We start from the raw sequence: 19,353 nt of genomic DNA, 5'->3' as shown, positions 1-19,353 counted from the left end.
AAATCTTCTTTTTCCATAAAGGCAAGTTCTGTGTGTGTGTGTGTGTGTGTGTGTGTGTGTGTGTGTGTGTGTGTGTGTGTGTGTGTGTGTGTGTGTGTGTGTGTGTGTGTGTGTGTGTGTGTGTGTGTGTGTGTGTGTGTGTGTGTGTGTGTGTGTGTGTGAACACCCCCTCAGTTGTAGGTATTCCCCGATCCTTATATTCCTTGAGAAGAAGAGCCAGTTGCTGGTGTTCTGTGTTCAACCTGGGCTGTAGTCTTGGTTCTGTTGATATTTCTGTGCCACTTCCAGTGGGGACCAATCTTTGCCCACAGTTCTACTGGGGAGAAGGAGTTGAATCCCTCAAGCTGTCCCCATCTGGGTGTTCTTTTTGCCTGAGGAGAGGACTGCTTTGCCATGTTCCCCAGAAGGAGCTGGCACATGGTGGTTTTTAATTTGAGGCAAGTGAGCGGAGATTGACGTGCAAAAAAACGACACCCAAGCCCTCATTGCAGTCAGTGTTGACACATGCTTCAGCTTGACCTTTTTTCCTGTACAGACTTTTCTGAGCTCTCTGCCATCTGCTCTAGAGTTGTGGAAATGGTCTCTTCCTCTGAAACTTCTGGCAAAGTTGTCTTCAGTGTGAGAAGGATTTTGTCAGCCTCTTGGTCATCATTTTGGGAGCTCAAGAACACAGTGGGTAGTGTACCCAAGTTCCCTCCCCTGAGGACTGTATTAGTGGAGGGCAGTACTGGGGAGACCACTTAGGTTTTTCTTTACCTCCATTTCCCAGTGGTCAAATGGCAGTTTTAATGCATGACCTGCTTATTTTTACAGGCTTTTAGAAAGAATGATCAAGACATCTAGTTCAGTCCTAGCCTGGAGTCATGTTTTCCTTAGCTAGAATAGGGTGTAGGAGGTTGGTTTTTTTTTTAAAGTCTGTTGTCTGAATTTAAAAATCAAGAGATGTCACCTACAAAGGCAAACTTCTTTTGGAAATCAGATGAAATGGCATTCCTCATCTCATATTCTTCTATAGCACCTTGACTTGAGGAGTGGGTACCCCAGGAATAGGTATACACTTCCTGCCTTGTTGTGGTTGTCACCCTTTGTCATGATCTCCCTCACAGTGATCGTGTCAGTAGCCTCTGTATTTAATGAGACCTGGGCTATTCTGCTTCTTTATATGATCATCCTGGCCTTGTTAGGCTTTGGGGCCTATCTCAGAAAGATATTCCAGACTTAAAACTTTATGATGCTGCGTGCTGGTGGCTCATGTTTGCAGTCCTAGCTTTTCAGGTGGCTGAGCTGTGAGGATCAAGGTTTGAAGTTAATCCAAGCAGACAAATTCCCGAGACTTTTAATTCCAGTTAACCAGTAGAATGCCAGAAGTCGAGCCATGTCTTAGGTAATAAAGCACTAGCCTTGAGCAGAAAAGCTAAGCAAGAATGTAAGGCCCTGAGTTCAAACAACAAAAACAAAAACTTTATTATAGTAAGGTTTTATGCAGATAAAAAGGGTTTTTTATGGCTGGGAGTGGGGTGGTAGAAACAAAGAGGAAAGACCTTTATCTTACTTCCCGCGTGCAAGGGACTTTGCCTGTCTTTAATCCCAAAGGCTCTGAGGAGCCTTGGACAGTTGAGAGGTCAGCCTCAGGGAGATGGAGCTGCCTGGGTTATTTGAACCTCATTTTTTGTTCAAAGCTGAGAAAAGAGATGTGTGTAAAGCCCAGCCCTTTAGAGGATACATATAGCTTTAATCCTAGAGCATAGAAGAAGCCAATTGAAAAATTGCCAGAGTTTTAAACTCTGCAGATGGGGAAATACAGGTAGTAATGCTGTCATGGTCACCCTTTATCCTTATCTCTTGAGTCAGCCCCACTTTAACGGGGTTCTTTGATTCTTTACAAAAGCTTCAGGATTTTTATTTTATGGTTATTTTCCTCTTCTTTGCACAATTCAAACTCCATTAAGTAAGCAACATGCATTGAGTTTAACATTATTATTATTTTTGTCAGTCATGGGGCTTGAACCACAATCCTCTTATCTCAGCCTCCTGAGTAGCAGAGATTATACGGGTGAGCCACCAGTGCCTGATTTAACATTATTTTTAAAAGAGTTCGGAGGTCAGAAAAGTGGGAAACAAAGCATTCTGGATGAAGTGTTTCTCATTTTGGTAGTCTGTGGCTCCTTTGCTTCATGACTTTGAATGTTAGAAAGGTGGATCCATTCCCAAATTTTCTTTTATAAACAAGAAAAATATGGCCAGATCTTTAGTGCCTAGATTTTTGGCAAGATTTAAAAATATTCAGCAAAACCTCTTTGGTAGAAAGTCCAGAAATGCTGTCTCAGCACCATGGCAGTCTTCTTGGTCTCATATTCTTAGTCTAATCATTCTCATTGTCTGCCCAGCTGTTTTCCATCACCACTCAGATAATCAGTTTGGAGTTTTTCTTTTCTGTCCTACTCACCTTACTTTTCCTCACCAAGTGGAAGTCACTGGTTATCTACTTTATTCAGAACAGTGTCTGAGCCTGGTACCATTCAGTGTGATTCAGTATTTGATATAGAGACAGGAACAGTGCTGTTTTCTTCTTCCAAAGCACCATTGTGGATGTCAAATATCAGGATGAGACTCCTGAAGAGATTATTTTTTTCTTGGTCTTAAAAAAAAATTCCATTGGTGATTGTGTTCCTTAGATATCAGAACTAAAAGAGATTTTAGAGGTTATATAATCCTCCAGTTGGTCAAGTAAAGGTTATAATACACAATTTCACAGGCCTACTTAAAGATTGAAGCAGGAACATCTAATTCAGTTCTAACCTGTGAAAAACTTGATTCTTGAATCACAAATTCTTACCTTCTCTCAGCAGAAAACCAGGCATTTCTGTCCTTTTTGCTTATTAGAGAGGTAGAAATCCTGCTATGTCAGTAATTTCATTGGTAACCACACGATCTTAGGCTCATTAAAACATTTTTTTTTTCAGGCAAATGGTAGAGAGCACCTTATCCTAGGAGGTTAAATGAAGGATCTATAGGGAACTGTGGGTTAAAATCACAGTGAAATATTGGTACCCACTAAAATAAATGGCCAAGACAAAAAAGAATTCCTGTAATACCAAGTGTTACTGAGGAGGTGGAACAACTGGAACTCTCATGTGACTATGGAAAGTATAAGATGATATAACCACTGTGAGGAACTTCAACGCAGTTTCTTATAAAACTAAATATACACTTGCCATATGGCTCAACAGTTCTTTTCTTATGTAAGACAAATTATTACCTATATTCTTTTTAGGTGCTGTACTGGAGCTCCACTTTCTTGTTCATGGCAGGTGCTCTACCGCTTAAGCTATGCCTTCAGTTTAGCATTTTGTTGGTTAATTGGAAATAGAGTATTGCAGACTTTTTCTGCCCATGCTGGATTTGAACCACAATCCTGTGGGTTTCAGCCTCCTGAATAACTAGGATTACAAGCCTAAGCTCCCAGTTCCCAGCAATTACCTATTAAAAAGAAACCTTTGTATAGATATTTAATTCATAATTGCCAAAAGCTAAAATCAGTTCTCATGTCTTTCAGTAGATAAAGTATTTATGGAATATGCAGTAGAATAGTAGCTGGCAAAAGCCAAAACTACTGGTAGATAAAATGATGAGGATCTTTGGAATATGGTGAATGTAAGAAGTCATACATAAAAGAGTGTCTACTTGTGATTTCATCTTTTCTAGGGAAAGTAAAACTAATTTCTGGAGATAAAAATTATCTGAAGTTAGGAAAAATGTCCAATACAGGACATAAAGAACTCTTCAGTGGGGGGCTGGGAAGGTGGCTCAGTGGTAGAGCGCTTACCTTGCATGAATGAGGCCCTGGGTTTGATTCCTCAGCACCACATAAGCAAAAAAGAAAAAAGCCGGGAGTGGTGCTGTGGCTCAAATGGTAGAGCGCTAGCCTTGAGCTGAAGAGCTGAGGGACAGCGCCCAGGCCCAGAGTTCAGGCCCCACGACTGGACCCCCCCCCCCCCCCAAAAAAAAGGAACTCTTCAGTGATGGGTGATTGTGTTGATGGGCAAAACAAATGTATAAAATTGTAAAAGCTCATGAGACTATACGTAAGTACATTGTGTTGTATGTAGTTGGTTTAAAAATATTTAGAAAGGAGAAGGATCTTATTTGAATTCTATTACTAATTAATTCTATGTGATTTTATGTAAGAAACTATCTCTCTGTATCTCTTACCTATTGGGAAAATGGATAGAGTAGATTGTTTACTTCATTCAGTTGCTGTGGAGATAGAAATGAATAGTTTTTTTGAACTGCCTTTAAAATACTCATATGCAAATGTTGGGGAATATGCCATCAATACCTCTTTGGGAAGGAAAGGTAAAAACTCTGAACCAATGCAGGAGTTAATGTGTACATTTTGGAATTTATTTGCAAGTCATCTTTTAACTTTGTGAAGCATGAGCTATATTACTTCCTGTTCTTTGCCATCAGTAAAATGAAGGAAATACTAATATTTTTTGTGCCAGTACTGAGGCTTGAACTCAGGGTCTTGTATGCTCCCTTAGTTTCTTCAGCTCTCTTGCTCACAGGGTTACCACTTGAGCCAGACATCCAGTCCATGAATAAGTTTACATTAGATCAGAAGTAGAACATTGGAAGGCCAGAGAATTTGTAAAGCTTTCCTGTTTTGTGTGTGTGTGTGTGTGTGTGTGTGTGTGTGTGTGTGTGTGTGTTGCATTAAAGTGTGACTTAATTGCCTGGTGTGTGTATGTGTGTGTGTGTGTGTGTTGCATTAAAGTGTGACTTAATTGCCTGGTGTGTGTATGTGTGTGTGTGTGTGTGTGTGTGTCTGTCTGTGTGTTGCATTAAAGTGTGACTTATTGCCAATGTTTAAGTCAGGAGTTTTCATATAAAGCTGTGGGTTTCTGGCTTATATTTAAGAATTAATGCTGCTGATAGAACTGTCTGTATTTCCAAGTGGAACAGCTATCTGCAATTGCCTTTTACTCAGTCATGCAAGTTAGTTTCCTATAGTCTCCACATACTCTTACCTTTTCTGCTGTCTGTATTAACAATTTGAGAAAAATTAATTCATTATTTAGTTTGCATTATATTTTACATAGTGGTAACATGATGATCTAGAGGAGAACCCAACAGACAAAGTCATCAAAACTCACTGTAAACTGTAGTCATCTACTTTTCCATCAAAATTTATAAATTTAGCTAATCATTGGTGACTCACACTTGCAATCCTAGCTACTGAGGACGCTGAGATATGAGGATTGCAGTTCAAAGCCAGCCTGGGCAGGAAAGGCTATAAGACTCTTATTTCCAATTAACTACCCAAAAGCTGGAAGTGGTGCTATGGCTCAAAGTGGTAGAGTACTAGCTTTGAGCACAAAAAAATCAGGGATAGCATCCAGGCCCTGAGTTTAAGCCCCAGGACACTCTCCCTCCTTCCCTCCCTCCCTCCCTCCCTTCTCCCTCTCTCTCCTCCCTCCCTTCCTCCTTCTCTCTCTGTCTGTCTGTCTGTCTCTCTCTCTCTCTCTCTCTCTCTCTCTCTCTCACACACACACACACACACACACTGAGTGCTATATATTTTAAGAAAATGAGAGAAAGCACATTTCTTTGTGTGAGTTTTTAAAAAAAGGCCCTATGTATTTCATAATTAGGCTGGACATGTTACAACTATCCTGCTTACTTATTTACTTGCTTCACTTAATAGATCAGATCCATTTTTACTTTGTTATTAAATAAGTCTATTGATGAGGTTATTTTAATGTTTCATGAAATGTCAGTGGGCAGAGAGATTGGCATGGCCAGATTTTCTTACCTCTGTCTAAATGTTTTATGGTTTAAATCTTCAACTAAAGATAAGCCCTCTTATAGGCATAGGTGCTTAATAATGTTCTCCCTATGTTAGGCATAGCAGCACGTCACTGCTTTTCTTTTACATTTATTATAGTTGCAGGCTTTAAGAATTTGGGTTGGCTTCCTAAGTAACCATTTGTACTTCCTGGATAATGTGGTAGGTGGCCCATTTCTTGAGTCCTAGCTGGAAAGGCCATCTTGCTGCCATTGCTGCTCCCATCTGCTACTGCACTGCTCCCATCTGGTGGCACTTACCTCACATTGCAGCGTCATCATCCTGCTTCAGAAAGGACTAACTTGCCCTTTAGTGGTGTGAGGCCCCACGAATTGAAAAGCCTTTAAAATATGCTGTATGCTGGGTAGAGAAAAGAGGAGATCTTCTTCAGGCAAGACGGGTAAAAACTGATGAACAGTGTATTTTGAAGTTTATTTGCAAGTCATCTCTCAAGTATATAGAATGTGTGCTCTGTCACTTCCTGTCCTTGGCTGGGAGTAAAATAAAAGGGATACTCATTTCTAATGAAAGAAATACCCATTCCCAGTATCTGATGTCTCCTTAATATCTAAAGTGTATTACAGGATGTTTCTCTAGAAGGTTAACTGGAAAGGATACTTTTTTGACAGTCAGAAGAACGATAATGCTCTAGCTTGTGCCTATAAATAGCCATGGGATACCTAAGTCTCTTTTGGTTTTTCCATATGAGGAAAAATTCTTGGATTTAATGCTCTCTAGGAGAATTACTATAAAGTCTGTATTCCTATGAATTATTAAAACATCCAAAAATCCACAAAATGCCATATACAAAACAGCTTTGAGTATGAATAAAAATTTTGTAATTTATTATACCATCTTCCTGAATTCCAATTATTTTAACATGGATTATTATTTTAATAATTTTTTTGGGAAAAATACCATTACATTCAGTATACTGAAACACTAAAAATTTAATAATAGAGTAGTTCAGCGAATTATAAGAAAGTGGAAAAAATGTTAAATGAGATACAAAGATTAGAGACATAGTTAAAATTAATACTTGAAAGGTTTTAGTGCTTATCTGAATATTGAAGAAGAAGTCCTTGGTAAATCAGTGGATGTACATTTAAAAGATTTCAGTGCATTGAAATGATTTTCATGACTTTTTAATGTATATTTTATGAAAACATGCAACAATGCTTTATGACCAAAGCTCTTTCTAGCTTTATGGAAATGAATCATAGTCAACTGAACTAGTAAGAGATAAACTAATAAGAAATGACATGGGTACCAACAGATAGGTTCTGATATAACACTGAGCCCCAGAGAAATTAGAATGGGACTATGAGTCCCAAGTCTTATTTCTCAAGAGAGTTAGTTGAACTATCAGTTTTAGCCCTAGTGCTATATCTTAACCTTAACTCAAATTGTTGTACTAATGACTTATTTCTCTGTTCTCTTTCACACAATTAGTGACCACTTCTGGGCCTAGTGACATTTTGCTGCACAGCTAAGTGATGGAGATGTACAAAGTTAGGCTGATGGACTGAGTGTTCCACACAACTGCTGCTTATTCTAAAGCTTTGTCATACCTTTCTATTTAATCCTCTTAACAAGCACATTGAATACTTCACACAGTACTTTGGGAGTGAGGTTGGGGTTAGGAGTTCTAAGAATTTGTGGAACTCTAAGCTTTAACAAATTTAGAGTTATTTGAGAATTCCTGATAGAGTTATATAAATTTCTATTAATGATCTCTGAACTGCCTTTTAGGCTAGATGTTAGGAAGTCTTTCTGATAATTGAGTCCTAATGTCTGCTGTGTAGAACAGCACTCTCCTACCTATATCTTGTATCTTCTCAGTAGTCCATAAGGTGGGAGGGAGAGACCTATCAAGATCTACTTTTAGGTTTAAATTGGAAGATAGAGTGAGAAGAAAGAGATAAGAAGAAAAGCATTATCAAAACAATTTTCTTAAAGATAATATAAAATTTTTCAAACAAAAGAGAAATTATTTTCTAGTCTCTCTAATGAGGGAAAGAGTACTGCAGTCACATTAAGAACAGTCTCGGTGTGACTGGAATCTCTTTGAGCCTTTCTTTTCTTCAGTTAGTGCTTGTTTTGAAGGAAAAATAACATCCAGGATTATGGCAAGGATTAAATAAGAGTATTTAAAAGACAGTGGGTAGATGTAATTGGGTCTTTTTCTTCTATTCATTCATCTGCTTATTTTTAGTTTCTTGGAAGATGATTACTGCTCACCTTTGATTCAGATATGTGTTGAGGAGTGTTTGCTCCTGGTCCTATAAGTAATACTTCTTGAGTTCCAAGAATCTTAAGAATGTCTTGTAAGTCAGGCTACCCTTAAGGGCTGGGTGACAGTAGCGTCAGTACCATTAACAGAGACATAGTTATCTGATGACTTTTTTGAACATGACTCAAAAGAGCGTATATCTGTGTTTCTCTTGCAGCAGCAACTGCAGCCCCATAGTTATCTGATGACTTTTTTGAACATGACTCAAAAGAGCTTATATCTGTTTCTCTCACAGGTGGATTTGCTCTCGTGTTTTTGGTGAGGACAAGCAATGGATTAAAATGTGCCTTGAAACGCATGTTTGTCAACAATGAGCATGACCTCCAGGTGTGCAAGAGGGAAATCCAAATCATGGTAAGGCTGCCTCTGGACCTGGGAGTGCTGCTTTAAAACAGGGGTAGAGACTGTTTTCTCATAAGAAAGTCATAGAGGCAGGCGGTCAGACTGTTCTTTTCCCTGAGATGGCAAAGAGTCCTCTGCATTGTTCTGTGGATAGTCAAAGAATATAGGACACTGTTCCTGCCTTGATCTTATCAGCTGGAGGTTGAGGAACAAGAAAGCATATTGAGAGAACTGACCAATTTTTAGATCAGAGAAATATTTGAGGACATTGAAAAAAGCCTATTTAACAGCTTATTTTCCAGAAATGAACTGTGGCATTTAATCTTGAACCTCGCTTTCTCTGGAGCTTCCTTTTAGCCTTCTGTCAAGTTATTAGCCCCCAATCCTACATATCTACCATCCTGAACCCCTCAGCATTCTGTGAGCAAGTCCTTTTACAACTTTATATTTTGTATATATATGTTGCTTTCTAACTATGATGCTTGTACTCTGTTTAGGCACAAACCTGGATACCTCATACTCTTTCATTCTACTTATTAAAAAGTCCATGAATAGCCCAGCTGTTCATGTGAGCTGAGGATCATAGTTAAAGCCAGCCCAGGCAGGAAAGTTGTGAGACTCTTGTCTCCAGCTAACCAGCAAAAATTGGAAATGAACTATGGCTCAAGTGGTAGAGTGCTAACCTTGCAAAAACAAAAGCAAAAACACCTGAGGAACAGTGCCTAGGCCTTGAGTTCAAGCCCTAGGATTGTTGTGCTCACATGTCATGCGTGCGTGCGTGCGCGCGCACACACACACACACAGTATATAAAAAAAATACATAAATGATATTTTTTTTTAAAAAAAAAAAAGGTCTGTGAGGGAGTGGCAAAAGTCTGTGGCTCAAGTGGTAAAGTGCTAGCCTTGAGCTGAAGAGCTCAGGGACAGCACACAGGTCCAGAGTTCAAGCCCCACAACTGACCAAAAAAAAAAAAAAAAAACCCCATAATGCAAACAAAAAAACAAAAAAGTCTGAACAGGCAAAATTGATCTGTGGAGATAAAAGAAGTAGTTGTTGATAATGGGGCATATTTGAACTTTCTGGGACATGAAAATGTATTATTTGGGGCAGACAAGGTTATATAATTGTTAGAATTCAAACACGTTAAGAACTGAGTGTTTTATCATACATAAATTATGCATCAATTTAGAATTTTTTTTCGAGTCTCTGATTTATGTTACATTCTTCAAATGTCTTTGCATTAGAGATATATGTTGGAAAGCAAGATTGGCCATGTATTGATGATCACAATGATCATGCATTGATGACTATATGAGAGTTTGTCATTGTGTATAATAAAAACATTAAATACGTAGTCTTTTGTTTATATCACTTATCTTAAACTATGGTTTAATATAGTTCTACCATCAGAAAATTAGTTCTTTAAAGTCATAAACTTTATTCTCCCTTACATTGTTTGATAGGATAAATGGCTTAATCAACTTTGGATGAAATGGATATATGAATAATGGTAACAGCAGATGCATATTTCAACTAGAGATGGTTCCCTTGTATCTTGGATTTCAGTGCTTTGGGCAGAGTAGAAAGAGATCCAACAACTAAGTGGGAGTATACACCAGCCTTGGCCTTGTCTACTCCTTGTATGGTCACCCTTCAGTGGCTGGTTAGAGTAATCATGTGTACTCTTGGCTTCTTGGTGGTTATAATTGGAGATAAGAGTCTCATGGACTTTCCTGACTGGACTGACTTTGAATCGAAAGCCTCAGATCTTAGTCTATTGAATAGCTAGGAGTACAGGCATGGGCTTCCAGCACCTGCCTTCATTTACTTTTGTGAGAAAAGCAATCCCATTCCTCTACTACTTTGTTCCACCCATCAAAATATGTTTTGAGGTATTATTTTGTGCTAGACAGGCATTGTAGTGGAAGAACCATGAAAAGCCTGTGACAGAGCTCACACAATGGATCTGATTCTGAGTTAAATGACATGGTTCAAGTTCTGGCCTAGTTGCATATTATCTGTGAGAGATTTGATTTGCTTTCAATTTAGTGAAGTTGTTATAAAATCCACCAACCATACTTCCAAAGAGAGGTCCTACTAGGCCATTTGATGGTCTTAGAGGCAACTACTTCAGTTGATTCTTCTAATAGATTTCTGAATAATGTGTGTTAATTGTACCAGTTTTTGCTTTTCCCTTTATTTTATGCATTATCGCCTATGGGAAGTAAAGAGTTACTTTCCTTTCAACCTTGTATAACTTCTCAAATGCTGTTATTATTCTGTCCTCTTCCAAATATTGATACATTTTGGAAATGTTAGTTATGTTAGTATTAGATTTATGTTAGTATTATGTTTGTGTTAATATTGTTTTTATATTATCATGTTAGAAAATTGTTAAATTTTGAACCCTGTTGAATTTACTAATGTGCCTTTTCCATGCAAGGATGTTTCTCATTAGAATTAATATGTATCTTGTTTTTCCTCTTTTCATCTGTTTGTCTGTGCTTGTTAATAGTGTAATCCCAAACTTTTCCCACATTATGTAACTCACTTTAAATATTTAGATGTACCTAGTTTTCCATTTGTCTTGTCACCTTGAAGACTTCTTAGTTTTCTGACTTGATGGGCACTGGGCTGATTATTCTCTAGAACTAAGTCTTACCTAGGTATCCCTTTTGCCTCATATTTAATTAGATTTCTAAATCCTTTGCCTTTACTTCCTCTTTTTTTATTAAATCAGAGTCTCACTTATATAGTACATCCTGGCATTTAATTTGCTGTGTAGACTGAGCTGGTCTTGACCTTGTGATCCTCCTAAGTACTGGGATTGCAGGAGTGCATCACCCCATCTTGCCACTGTTCTTTTTTTTTTTTTTTGTCAATCATGGGCTTGAACTCTGGGCCTGGGTGCTGTCCCTCAGCTATTCAGCTCAAAGCTAGCACTCTACCACTTGAGCCACAGCGCCACTTCCAGTTTTCTGAGTGGTTTATTAGAGATAAGAGTCTCGTGGACTTTCCTGCCCAGGCTGGCAGATCTCAGCCTCCTGAGTAACTAGGATTACAAACGTGAGCCACTGGCGCCAGGCTTGATGTGGATTACACTTTTGGTTTCAAGACTAAGAAATCTTTACCTAGCTCTCAATTCTGAATAATTTTTTCTAAAATTTTTTTATAGTTTTACATTTAAAAATGGTCCACTTTTAGTTATTTGTTTTCTCAGTACTAGAGGTCGAACCCAGAGTCTGTATTTGCTAGATACTACTTAAGCCACAGCAAGGCTTTTCTAGCCTTATTTGTATTGGTTAGAACTGGTGATACTATATTAAATGTAAGTGAACCACTTGCTTTGTTCCTTGTCTTAGCAGGAAAGCTTTCAGTCTTTTACCACTAAATACAAAGTTTTAGCTTTAGTATTTTGTTATTGAAAGTAAAAATCAATTGGAGGACATTTTCCCTGTATTATATTTCCATTTTCCTAAAAGCTTTTCTTACCCTGAATGGGTGTTGAACTCTGTCAAATGCTTTTTCTGCTCCGATTGGTATGACCATGTGATCTTTCATCTTTAGCGTATTAAAGAAAGGTGATTATTTTGATGTACTTAAAAAAATTAGCTTGTGTTATTTTGTCAGTGAGATGAGACTTTTGTTTACTTTTCAAATATTGAACCAGTTCTTCTTCTACATAATAATTCATTTGATCATAATCTATCTATCTATCTGTCTGTCTATCTATCTATCTATCTATATATTTTTTTTTTCCCGTTCGTGGGGCCTGAACTCTGGGCCTGGGTGCTATCCCTCAGCTCTTCAGCTCAAGGCTAGCACTCTACCACTTGAGCCATAGTGCCACTTCCAGCTTTTTTCATTTTGCTTATGTGGTGCTGAAGAATCAAACCCAGGGCCTCAGGCATGCAAGGCACGCGCTCTACCACTGAGCCATCTTCCCAGCCCGATAATCTATATTTTTATCTATGGTTAATTTTTATTTACTTATATTTTAGTAAGAATCTTTACATTCCTGTTCTTGATCTTTGTTGGTTTTGCTTTGTTGTTTTTTTTTCTCCCCTGGTTTTTGTATTGAAGTAATAATGGTTTTATACTGGAAATTGGGGAGTATTCCCTACTCTTCAGTGTCCTGGAGAAAATTGTGTAGAATTGGTGATTTCGCATTTGGTAGAATTCTCCCACCATATGGGCCTTGGTGACTTCTTTTTTTTTTTGTAATTGTTATAGGACCATTCACATTATTTATTTCATAATTAATGAGTTGAGATATTTTGTATTTTGGAGGAACTAGTCTGTTCCATTAAGTTGTTAAATTTATGCTTATGGGATTTTTTTCCTTTGCTTTCATTTCCTACAAATTTTAGATTACAGTCTGATGAGTTTTTAATGCTCCCTCCCTACTGCTCTGACTTCTTTCAGATGGAAGCTATCCCCAGGACTACCTATCTTTGAGATATGAAAGGAATTGGAAGGGAATGATATACTTTCTAACATGTTAAAGCTCGTGTGCTAGCAATCAAAGAAGCAGTCTGCTCTGAACTTACTTGGGAGGAAGGATAGGTGTGTTGTGCCCACTGTGCCACTGTGTTGTGCAAGAACCATCAGTGGTTTCACATTTTTTTTTGATAAATGCTATCACTTACTAGGTGCTGATCTGAATCCATTAATACATGTGGAGTGTGTGGCTCTGATAGAAAAATTAGATTCTTTTTTCTGGTGGACATTTGGAAGATGGGACTTCTGATATCTTTACCTGAAGACAAGAAAAGATTTAAGGATTTAGAGCAATGATAAGGAAGATAGAAAGCTCAAGATATGTTAAGCCTTCTTCTGTGTCCACATCTCCTAGTCCAGATGGATTAAATTCTCCTTGAGCTTTATAATACTGACATTGAATAACTCTCAGTGGGGTTTGAAATGTTGCTTAGAACAGAAGACAGATCCGGTGAATCAAGCCAGGAAAATATTTCATATTCCAAAAGGGGTGGAAAGCAGGTTTGGTACAGTAGGGTAGGTGCCCAGGATTTATATGAGATAAGCATCTGTAGCAAATTTTTCTAAGTTGATGCTATCTTTAATGTAAGAAAGTTGATTTGTGGCCGAGCGCTGGTGGCTCACACCTGTAATCCTAGTTACTCAGAAGGCTGAGATCTGGGGATCACGATTCAAAGCCAGCCGGGCAGGAAAAGTCTGTGAGACACTTATCTCCAATAAACCACTCAGAAAGCCGGAAGTGGTGTTGTGGCTCAAGTGGTAGAGTGCTAGCCTTGAGCTGAAGAGCTGAGGAACAGCACCCAGGCCCAGAGTTCAAGCCCCATGACCAAGAAAGAAAGGAAGGAAGGAAGGAAGGAAAGAAGGAAGGAAGAAAGAAGGAAAGAAAGAAAGAAAGAAAGAAATTAGTTGATTTGTGTATTTTCAAGGAAGAAAGTTAATTGATTTGTGTATTTTCATAACTCATTGTTTAAATTTGCCTTAAAAATGGAAGAAAGGGAGTGGAAAAGGGAGGAGAAAAAGGATAAGTGGCTCTCTACATGTGATGGGGATAGGAGTACCAAATAATTGTCTCATGGTGTATAATATTTGAAGTGTATTTTTTTTTTGGGTCCGGTCGTGGGGCCTGAACTCTGGGATTGGGCGCTGTCCCTCAGCTCTTCAGCTCAAGGCCAGTGCTCTACCACTTGAGCCACAGCGCCACTTCCGGCTTTTTATTTTTTGCTTATATGGTGCTGAGAAATCGAACCCAGGGCCTCGAGCATGCAAGGCAAGCGCTCTACCACTGAGCCACCTTCCCAGCCCTTTGAATGCTAATATATTACCCACCAAGCAAAATAAAACAAGATGTCATGCTATTTGTTTGTTATTTGGATAAGTAACAAGGGAGCCAAACAACCTGGTTCAATAAAAGCACAAGGCCGATTACCTACATTATGTTGTTGTTTTGGAAGTTTTGAAATAGGGAAGTTTTGAAATAGGGGTACAGTAAATCCAATCTCTGAATTTTGATCAATTGTTGACAAGGATACTCACCAGAAATCTGCAAGGAAGGTGGGGAATTTAGGCTGGTTATTTATACAGTTAGATATAATTATTACAGATTATAAGGAGTTTTGACCAATTACTTGATATTGAGTTGCAGAAACTTTTTTAGTAAAAGGCACCATGGCTTACCATTAGCTTTATGTTATTGTACATTTAATGAATGACTCAATTGTAGACATAGAAGACACCTCTGTCAATTATGTTAGTAATATAAAGTTAGAAAATACAATAGCTACCATGAATGATAAAATGTTCCTTGTAGACTGGAGCAATGGACTGATTCTAATGATATGAAATAACAAGGTTATTTTATTTTTAATCAACTTTACCAGTATAATTCAGGGCAGGCAGAGATTAAAGAAGCATGACTTAAGTATTTAAATCATCAGTTAACTCAATATGAATGTGTAGTGTGATGTGACTGCCAAATAAGAAAAAGATGTAGTCTTTAGCTACACTAATAGAATTATAGAAGGTGTAATTCATGAGTCACACTAGGCCTAAAGTATTCCACTCATTTCCCAGGTCTATTCTTATTTTTTTAAATGCAGACAGCACACATAAGTGCAGAAGCTGCCAAAATGGTCTTGTTAAAAAAAAAGTGGGAGGGCTAGGAAGGTGGCTCAGTGGTAGAGTGCTTGCTTTGCATGCATGAGGCCCTGAGTTGGATTCCTCAGCACCACATAAGCAGAAAAAGCTGAAACTGGCTCTGTGGCTCAAGTGGTAGAGCGCTGGCCTTGGGCTGAAGACTGAGGGTCAGCTCCCAGGCCTTGAATTTCCTAGGGCAGGAAAGTCCATGAGACTCTTTTTTTTTTTTTTTGGTCAGTAGTGGGGCTTGAACTCTGTCTGGGCCTGAGCGCTGTCCCTGCGCCCTGCGCTCTTCGGCTCAAGGTGAGCACTCTACCGCTTGAGCCACAGCGCCACTTCCAGTTTTCTAGTGGTTTATTGGAAATAAGAGTCTCACGGACTTTCCTGCCCAGGCTGGCTTTGAACCGAGATCCTCAGATCTCAGCCTCCTGAGTAGCTAGGATTACAGGCATGAGCCACTGGCACCCGGCTACGATAAGACTCTTATCTCCAGTAAACCACCAGAAAACCAGATGTGGCACTGTGGCTCAGGTGGTAGAGTGCTAGCTTTGAGTGGAAGAGCTGAGGGACAGCGCCCAGGCCCAGAGTTCAGGCCCCATGACTGACTCCCCCTTCTCCCCCCACCTAAAAAAAAGTGGGAATGTTTAATGTAAAAATGAGGAGACTTACAGTGTTAATAATACTGTTTTACCTGTTTAGGAGGTGAAAAAGTATACTAGACTACCTTTGCTTTAGAGAGGACAGTAGCAGGCAGAAGATTCCTATTGCATAAAAGGTTAAAAAATAGCATTACTAGTATTTTGTTTTGTTTTGGTGCCACTAGTAGGGCTTTGAATTCAGCTTTTTTGGACATAGCTGGTGCTCTACCACATGAATCATGCCTTTAGTCCTGCATTTTTGCTGCTTAATTGGAGATAGAGTTTCCCAAGAAGAAGTAGACTTTTCACAAGCTGTAGTCCTAAGAGCCCAGCTTTCTAAGGGTTAACAGGAGTGATCACTAGTACCTGGCCTAAAAAATTTTCAGTTCTGAAAAGGGACAATTTATTTAGATGTGATGCATAAGAACCTACAGTGTAACCAAAGATAATAAAGGTCTGTACTTTTTTTTTTTTGGCAGTCGTGAGGTTTGAACTCAGAGCATAGATTCTATCCTTGAGGTTTTTTTGTTCAAGGCTAGTGCTTTGCCACTTTGACCATAGCACCACTTCTGGTTTTCTGGTGGTTAATTGGAGATAAGAGTCTCATGGACTTTCCTGCCCAGGGTGGCTTTGAACTGCGATCCCTAGATCTCAACCTCCTGAGTAGTTAGAATTACAAGTGTGAGCCTGTATAATTTTTGTGAGGAGTATTTAAGTCTTCATCTGGTTTTGTTTTGTTTTGTTTCTTTTTTGGTTAGTCATGGGGGCTGAACTCTGGGCCTGGGCGCTGTCCCTCAGCTCTTCAGCTCAAGAATAGTGCCCTACCCCTTGAGTCACAGCGCCACTTCTGGCTTTTTCTGCTCATGTGATACTGAGGAATCGAACCCAGGGCCTCATGCATGCAAGGCAAGCACTCTACCATTGAGCTACCTTCCCAGTCCCTTCGATCTGTTTTGAGTTAACTTTTGTACATGTGTAAGGTAAGGACTAAAATGCCTTGTTTTACATGTGGATATCCATTTGTTACAACACCACTTTTTGAAAAGACCATTTGTTGCCCATTGAGTTGTCTTTTGACACCCATGTCAAAAGTATAAGTGCTATTTAAAGGTCATGTGCCAAAATATAAATCAATGAACTATTTCCTCATAGATAAAAACTCAGAATGAGAAAAATTACCTTAGTGGTTTGAGTTACATCTTGAAGCAAGTTTTCTATTTCCTTACAGATGGGTAAACAGTTTATAACCAGCAAGGTATGCACATCACACTTGGAATAGCAGCACTGCTGTAGATCTTTCCTACTTTAACTATCACTGGCCAGCATCAGTTAGAAACTGAGAACTTCATGTTCTATCCCAGGGCTAGTAGATTAGGATCTGCCTTTTTCAAGGTCCCCAGAGAATTCATAATGTGTATTAAAATCTTACCAAAGTGTTCTAAAATCATACTCTGGATGACGTTAGAGATCTACTTAGTAAGTACATGATTAACTAATGAGTAAGACTTTGGAAAGGAGACTAAATGAATGTAGGGAAGAGAAAAATGCCTAGGACTTTATGTATCAGAAAAGCTCAATAGGGTCTCCAATAGAACTCCAGAGCTAGTCCAGATCTCAGTGTTTATTGTACTGAACTTAGTGTTTGTTTGCCCATGAATAATCCCCCTTGAAGGAAATTTAGGGCTGTGAAGAGAGGAAGAAGGGAATAGTAAAGCAGTAAAAGATTTTTACAAAGGTACCCTATGGGAAACTAATTTCAGATTTTAGAAACTAATTTCAGATTTTAAAACTGTTTTCCTTCCTTTAGTTTAAGAAGCTAAAATTCAATTAATGGGGTCTGTGGAATTATACTGTCAACCTAGAAGTAGCAGAACAGTCAGGTCATTAAACCAGAAAACTCTGAGTATTTGAATGGGGAATCAAAGCAGATAAATGTACTCCTTTGGAAATTTACTATCTGGAAGTGCAAGCACTATTGACATCAGGAATTGTAAGTATTGAATTGAAATTCCAAGGAAGAGCAAGTTACTTACACACAAACAGAAATAAGTTACTTATATACAATTCTCATTTTTATTATTGTATTAAGTTGCTAGTCCCAGTCATAAGGATTCTGCCTTCATGATTTAATCACTTCCTTAAAGCTCCATCCTTTTAATACTATTATAATAGTGGATATGGTAAGTTCCAATGTGGATTTTTGGAGAGGATATAAATGTTCAAACCATAGCACGGCTCTTTCAGAATTGTTTTTTCTTTCATGAGTACTTTGAGGGACTGGGTTAACTCAGAAGCAATATTGCTGACTTTTTAAAAAATAGTTAAATGTAGAGATGTTAGTTTTTCATTCTTCCTTGTGGAACCTGGTTATCAATGGTTGGTGAAGAGACAGAAAAGCAGAGGGGAAGGATAGAGAAGTTGAGCTCTGAAATATTTTGTTTATAAAACTTGAATTCTAAGGACTTTTTCCAGCCTCACTGTTGCCCTAGTGTATGCTGTAAGACTGGTCTCATCAAGCTTCTCTTTCTTGTCCTGTACATTTTTAAAAAATACATTATTTATTGTAAAAATACTGTACAGAGGAGTTGTCCTGTACTTTTTTTTTTCCCTTGGCAGTACTGGAAGTTGAACTCAGAGCTTCAAGCTTTCTTTTCTTTTCTTTTTTTTCTTGCCAGTCATGGGGCCTGAGCTCTGGGCCTGTGCGCTGTCCCTCAGCTCTTCAGCTCAAGGCTAGCACTCTACCACTTGAGCCACAGCACCACTTCTGGCTTTTTCTGTTTATGTGGTGCTGAGGAATCGAACCCAGGGCCTCATGGATGCAAGACAAGCACTCTACCACTGAGCCACCTTCCCAGCCCCTGTCCTGTACATTTTTAAAAGGACCTTGTTCTTTTTTTGATTTTTATGTCAATTGTGGGGCTTGAACTCTGGCTTGGGCGCTGTCCCTCTGCTCTTCAGTTCAAGGCTAGCACTCTACCACTTGAGCCACAGGGTCACTTCGGTTTTCTGGTGGTTTATCGGAGATAAGTCTCATGGACTTTCCCACCTGGGCTGGCTTTGAACCATGATCCTCAGATCTCAGCCTCCTGAGTAGCTAGGATTACAGGCATGAGTCACTGGCATCCAGTGAAGACCTTGTTCTTTAACAAAAGTGAAACTATGGATCTGAACTCACTTGATCTCCCTGTCTTTGTCCCTGTCTCTCTGCCCTCTCCCTCTCCTGTCCTTCTTCCGGTCTCCTCTTCCTCTCCCACTCCCCTATCCTTCCTACCTCCCTCTTCCTCTCTCCTTTCTTTTCTCCTTCCCTGTCTGTTGTGCTTAGGTTTAAACTCAGGGTCTTATACTTGATAGGTTAGTGCTGTATCACTTGAACCATGCCCCCCATTCTTGAATTCCCCTTTTCTTTATCCTTAATTCAATATGTTCACCATCATTGCCTGCTTCTTGTCAGGAGAATAATTATCCTGAGGTCAATTCTTTTAATAATACTCTTGATTACTACCTTTACCAACAAGACTGTTCCATCAACTTCCATCACCTTCTGTATCTTAAGGCTTTCTTCTGGCTTTTATACTCTCCAGTGTTCAGTTTCTTCATC

The 19,353-nt window shown here is 38.9% G+C and overlaps 1 protein-coding gene across 4 annotated transcripts in view; it reads left to right on the top strand.

Annotated features, from left to right (window-relative positions):
• Aak1 (AP2 associated kinase 1) overlaps window positions 1–19,353 on the top strand; it is a 175,211-nt gene that overhangs the window by 81,063 nt on the left and 74,795 nt on the right. For all 4 annotated transcript variants that reach the window (XM_042683071.1, XM_042683068.1, XM_042683070.1 and 1 more), the window contains exon 3: window positions 8,377–8,495. In XM_042683071.1, coding sequence (XP_042539005.1) covers window positions 8,377–8,495 — 119 coding nt within the window. The remainder of the gene's footprint in view (window positions 1–8,376; window positions 8,496–19,353) is intronic.

This window comes from Dipodomys spectabilis, unplaced genomic scaffold (genome assembly GCF_019054845.1).
Source record: "Dipodomys spectabilis isolate Male_0828 unplaced genomic scaffold, ASM1905484v1 ptg000079l, whole genome shotgun sequence".
In the NCBI taxonomy this organism is placed as follows: Eukaryota; Metazoa; Chordata; class Mammalia; order Rodentia; family Heteromyidae; genus Dipodomys; species Dipodomys spectabilis.
The sequence above is the reverse complement of the archived record's forward strand: the minus strand, read 5'-3'. Positions and strand labels throughout refer to the sequence as shown.